The sequence below is a fragment of the Triticum dicoccoides genome, chromosome 6B (genome assembly GCF_002162155.2).
Source record: "Triticum dicoccoides isolate Atlit2015 ecotype Zavitan chromosome 6B, WEW_v2.0, whole genome shotgun sequence".
NCBI lineage: Eukaryota > Viridiplantae > Streptophyta > Magnoliopsida > Poales > Poaceae > Triticum > Triticum dicoccoides.
In genome coordinates, this window is record NC_041391.1 from 198,919,162 (window position 1) to 198,925,114 (window position 5,953).

At 41.7% G+C, this 5,953-nt stretch overlaps 1 protein-coding gene and 1 long non-coding RNA gene across 2 annotated transcripts; both read left to right on the forward strand.

The window, feature by feature from the left end:
• Nucleotides 1-343: 343 nt before the first annotated feature.
• Nucleotides 344-1,894, forward strand: LOC119321043 (U4/U6.U5 tri-snRNP-associated protein 2-like). The gene is made up of 4 exons (XM_037594893.1): nt 344-511; nt 729-740; nt 1,087-1,155; nt 1,569-1,894. The coding sequence occupies exons 1-4, from the start codon at nt 344-346 to the stop codon at nt 1,878-1,880; spliced, it is 561 nt and encodes a 186-aa protein (XP_037450790.1). The 3' UTR covers nt 1,881-1,894.
• Nucleotides 1,895-3,478: 1,584 nt separating this feature from the next.
• LOC119322363 lies at nt 3,479-4,381 on the forward strand. Its single transcript, XR_005155564.1, has 3 exons — nt 3,479-3,557; nt 3,844-3,931; nt 4,101-4,381. It is a non-coding gene; the product is annotated as an uncharacterized LOC119322363 (long non-coding RNA).
• Nucleotides 4,382-5,953: the final 1,572 nt, after the last annotated feature.

Here is a 5,953-nt window from a genome sequence, read left to right on the forward strand (position 1 = left end):
GCTACTACTAAGTAGGTAGTTATAGCGTAGGTAATACCCCCATGCTATTACTAACCGTGTCCACTACTACACCATCCACCCGGGCCCGATCCACTCCCACCCCACCACTAAAAAAACTCTCTCACATCCCTAAAAAAACACTTTCACGAACTCCGCACGATCTCCTCGGTCCACCCCATCCCGGCTCCTCTCCCCAAGATCTCCTCGCCACCTCCCCACCCACGCCGACCGGTTCCGGCGAGCACCGACCGCGCGCAACACCCCACCTCCTCCTCCTCCCCCTCCCTTCCCCTTCCTCCTCCGCCCGCCCCTACTCTCTCCTCCTTCCTCCCGGCGGCCAGCGATGGGCGCAGACGAGGAGGAGCACCAGTGCCCTGTGTGGAAGCGCGAGCATGAGGAGGGGGAGGAGCCCGCGGCCGCCGACGAGAAGCGCCCGCGCAGGGCGGGTGAATCGGAGAGCGCCTCGCTGCTGGGGCTCGCCAACTACGCAGACGAGGAGGAGGAGCGCGGGGCACCGATGGGGCACACAAACGGCCGGCCCCGGGAGGAGGAGGAAGAGGAAGACAATGAGGATGAGGAGGAGGACGAGAGGAGGGCTCCACAGAGGCGGCCCAGGCAGGTCGAGCTGCGCCGTGACTACCCCTACCTCGACACCGTCAACCGACGGGTATGAAATCCTTTGGTACTGGCATTTTACATGTTGATTCGGTTGCAATTGCCCTCTGTAGGATGGGGATAAGGTTGGTCTGAGCCTGCTTGCCAGTTCTATTCACCCCGCTATTGTCACTATTTCGGTGTCTCCTAATCCAGCACAACCATGTCTTCATTAACCTTGAAATCGCATGTGTATACCCACAGTCTTGAGGCAGGCCACCATGTCTTCATTAACCTTTAGACTGAGAAAGTTTACTATCTTCCTGATGGATATGAGATAAATAATCCATCACTAGAAGATATTCAACATGTTCTTAATCTAAGGTGATCATTCTTGTTTTTGACATTAATCTATTGTCGCCTTTGTTGACTCCAGTAATTAGTTCTGCATTTTATTGATTGGTATGGTTTGGCAGGTTTGCAAGAGAGTAGGTTAAAATTCTGGACAAGAACAAGCAATGGTCAAGAGCTCTGGATGGCTCCAATTATTTACCTGGAATGGTATGTATCTATGAAACTCTCTAAAGGCTTGTTTTCTCTTGTTGTGTTGTCTTGTGTTGTGCTCTGGAATCCTTCCAGTTAAGGGAATATTTACCCATCCTAGCAAAAAAAGTTAGTATTTTTTGAAATAGCTGATAAAACCACTTGTTTGAAGAAGCCATAACGATGCCAATGAAGCCCTGAGATATAGTTTGGTCACGAGCTCTCCTTTTTTGCATTCTGATTGTACATCACTTTACCACCGAGTCGTGCTATATGAATGCCACTGTATGACTTAAGGACTATTTTAGATTGTCTTTATTCCCTTGGTTGTAGATGGAAACCAGCAAGCATTTAGGCTCTTGTGATTTAAGAGCTAAATATTCATGCATTTTATCATATGTTATTAATCACTTTTCTAATTAAATTTGCAGGTTGGTCTTAACAACCTTAAGGAGACTGACTTTGTGAACGTCACAATACAATCACTGATGAGGATTACCCCTTTGAGAAATTTCTTTCTTATACCTGAAAATTATCAGCATAGCAAATCCCCACTAGTTCATCAGTATGGAGAACTAACTTGGAAGATTTGGCATGCTAGGAACTTCAAGGGACAAGTTAGTCCACATGAGTTCCTTCAAGCTGTTATGAAGGCTAGTGAGAAGAAGTTTCAGATTGGTGTACAATCTGATCCAGTAGAGTTTATGTCATGGCTCTTGAACACACTGCATGCGAAGCTATGAACTTCAAAGAAGAAAATAGAAGCTAAGAACTCCGGAGAGGCGGCCCAGGCAGGTCGAGCTGTGCCGGGACTGCCCCTACCTCGACATCGTCAATCAACAGGTATTACTATTTTTTTGTTCCGGCATTTTGGCCGTCGATTGGATTGCAATTGCCTGTTGTTTGATGGGGATAAGGCTGGTCTGAGTCTGCTGGTTCTGTGCACAGCTCTAGAATTACCTGAGACATCCTCATGGTGGTTTAAGTATTATCGCTGATATGATATGGTGTGACTCTTCCAGCTCAACAACATGTAGAAATGTAGAGCTGGAGCTTGGCACTTAGGCAATTAATTTGTTGCTACCTTTGCAGTGAATTCCGGCAGCAAAGCCTCTTCATTTCAAGCAGTAATGTAGCCCTGTATTGGTAAACTAGTGAGTGCTTTGTCTGTGCTAGTACCTCATGATTTCATCCTTGTATATGCACAAAATAAATTATTCACCCCGCCATTGTCACTGTTTCCTAATTCAGTACAGCAAACCTCCTATGTTTTTTGCGAAAAATAAGTGTGAAACGTTCTAGTGATGACCCCACAAGTACCTAGCATTCTGAATGTGTCTATTTCCTTTGATCCCTAGGTTTAATCTATAAGCTACAAAAACTTTGAATCGCTCTGTGGGTGGGTTGCTAAATATACAACATGTAAAGATGTACAACTGAAGCTTGGTACTTATTTAGTCATTCAATTTGTTGCTACTTGGTAGTACACACACGGTGAAGTCTAGTTGATTTATCATATGGTATAGATTGTTAGCAGCTGATGCTGTTCATTTCAAGCAGTAATGTAGTGCCGACTCGGGAAACCTCTGAAAGTCTCCCATGTATTCTGCATTTGAAAAGATTGCAGGACTGACTTCACAAATACCCTCCCTGCTTTACTAAAATGGGCTCTTCTCTTTTATTCCCTAAAAGAGTTTTGGTTGCAATGGAGTGGGCTAAGATTGTTGGCAATGCAGTGGTCTCTTACTAGTCACTAAGATATCATTCCATAAGTTGTAATCAATCATATCCAAAAATAAATTATTATGCCCACTTCTGTCCCTGTTTATTTTCTTGGATTTAAATAGTGGATTGATCTCTTAGCCACCAATATATCATTCTGTAAGTTGTAATCAATAGTATCCAAATGGAATGGGACCTTTCTTTTATTTGAAACTTCCAAATAAAAGGGTTTTCCTTGAAATATATTCATGGTGGTGTAAGTGATTTAGCTTTTGAGTAGAAACTTTTACAAGGTTCTGGTTGCTTTGACAGTACAATATGTTCTACTGTACATTATATTTCCATATCTATATAATTTAGTTTGAGAAAGTAACTTAAGGAGGTGTATCCCTTTTTATAATTCATCTACACTACTCAATCGCTATTTGCCTCTAATTATTATAGTGCCATCACTTTTGGGTGCGGCGCTAAATTCTTGAGAACCTGCTCTAATCATCATATTTTCGCTATCTTAATTCTTGTATGCGATGCCATGAATATATATTGTTATATATTTTGCTACATTAGTGTTGTTGTTGCTTCTGTTGAAATTATAGTATATTGATCAAATTAACCTTTTCAGGTAAGAAGAAAACGGAGAAAAACAAGACATTGGTAGATGTTCTTGTTCGCTCAGACATCTCATAGGAAGGACGAAGGTACCAATTCCAGCTGATGGTCCCTCTCCACTTTGTGTTAGCTCATGTATATGCTTCTTTATTGATCAATTGTTGTATGATCCATTTACAATTTTAGGATGGTGCATTCTTGATACAATTTCCCTTACTCAATCCATGCAGTCTATGGACTGAAAAAACAATTACTGCAGTTATTTTCAACCAGTTCTATGTAGTTTCCAACATATTCCTTATAGTGTGTAGTTTGGTGCTTAATTCAGCTAGAAATGCTTTTTGGGAAGACTAGTAACACATATTCACTCCACAGAATAGTTAACGAGTCTCTGAAGCCGAAGTTCAACCTCTTTGTCAAGCAGGTGTCCGCCAGCATTGAGATGGCAGAGCCACACATTGATGTATGGATATTTTCTGGTTGTTTGCCCCGTTCTCAAACTAATAAAAAGGAAGTACATGCTAATCTTTTGTTTTGCTCATATTGTATTGATCATATTTTGTTTTCTGTCCGATGCCTCCTGTATTTAGAGTAGAAATATTCTTAATTTAGTGTTTCTTGAACATGGCTAGGGCAATGGATAAAATCTACTCTGGATAGTTGACAAAGGGAGTACATGCAAAGTTGACTTTTTTCCTGCGGATTTGCTTATCATGAAGATGCTTGCAAGGATGCAGAGGGAGCGGATCATTTGGAGAGATAGGACGCCACTGTTTGGTGTTTTTATCCATTTTGGTTTGCTTGTAACTGTGTTTGCACTAGCTGGGAGTAAGTGACTTCAAGAAGTGTAGGTGTTTTAACTGAAGGCATGAAAAGCCATGACAATATGTATGCTCTTACAGGATGTGTTCTAATGCCGCAGGTTTATTATAAATCTTTGATTAGTAATGATGTGTAATGCTATTGGTTTATTGCAAATGTGTGCTTGTTTTAGTTGGAATTGTATGCATAGAATGGAATTGGTGGATTTTATTTTTTTAATTCCTAATTAGTTAGTAGTAGCGTGGGAAAACACCAGACGCGCTACTACTACTTTTTTAGTAGTAGTGTGGGTTTGCATCCAGGGTACTACTAACTTTCTAGTAGTAGCGTGGGAAAAAACCTGAGGCGCTACTACTATTTCATTACTAGTAGCGCAGGTTGCACCCGCGCTACTACTAAAATGTTAGTAGTAGCATGGGTTTCACCCTCGCTACTACTAACTATTAGCTGTAGCGCGATACTAGTAGCGCGGGTACCCGCGCTGCTAGTAGCCATTTTACCCGCGCTGCTAGTAGCCTTTTTCCTAGTAGTGGGAGAGTCTTCATCATCACTTTCATCAATATCATCAGTTTCAGTAATTTCATTCTCTCTAACCCTAGCAAGTCGTTCATCAAAAATTCACCTAGTGGCACAGTATTATCAAGCAGAGAAGTAGTATCATCATAAGCATCATGCATAGCAGAAGTGGCATCATCAATAGCATGCGACATATCATATTCAATAGCAAGTGTAGGTGTTGCAAGTTTACTCAAAAAAGAAGGTGAATCAAGTGCAGAGCTAGATGGCAGTTCCTTACCTCCCCTCATAGTTGAGGGATAGATCTTGGTTTTGTTGTCTTTAAGATTCCTCATGGTGGTCAACAGATATAAATCCCAAGTGACTCAAAGAATAGAGCTATGCTCCCCGGAAACGGCGCTAGGAAAAGGTCTTGATAACCCACAAGTATAGGGGATCGCAACAATTTTCGAGGATAGAGTATTCAACCCAAATTTATTGATTCGACACAAGGGGAGCCAAAGAATATTCTCAAGTATTAGCGGCTGAGTTGTCAATTCAACCACACCTAAAAGACTTAATATCTACAACAAAGTATTTAGTAGCAAAGTAGTATGTAAGTAACGTTAACAGTGGCAAAAGTAGCAGTAGAAGTTTTGTAGCAATCGTAACAGTGGCAACGGAGAAGTAACTTAGCAAAGATCAATATGTGAGAAGCTCGTAGGCAATGCATCAATGATGGATAATTATGTCGCATAGCATTCATCATGCAACAGTTATAACATAGGGTGAAACAAAACTAGCTCCCGTTCATCAATATAATGTAGGCATGTATTTTGAATATAGCCATACGTGCTTATGGAAAAGAACTTGCATGACATCTTTTGTCCTACCCTCCCATGGCAGCGAGGTTCTAAGGGATATTAAGGCCTCCTTTTAATAGAGAATCGGGCCAAAGCATTAGCATTTAGTGAATATATGAACTCCTCAAACTACGGTCATCATCGGGAAGTGTGCCGACTATTGTCACTCCGGGGTTGCCGGATCATAACACGTAGTAGGTGACTATAACTTGCAAGATAGGATCAAGAACACTCATATATTCATGAAAACATAATAGGTTCGGATCTCAAATCATGGCACTCGGTCCCTAATGACAAGCATTAAG

Excerpts from the sequence above, each read along its gene's own strand:
- LOC119321043 (XM_037594893.1), top strand. The coding sequence starts at position 344 with ATGGGCGCAGACGAGGAGGAGCACCAGTGCCCTGTGTGGAAGCGCGAG. Across the intron at positions 1,156-1,568 it reads CCAATTATTTACCTGGAATG|GTTGGTCTTAACAACCTTAA; the intron begins GTATGTATCTAT and ends TTAAATTTGCAG.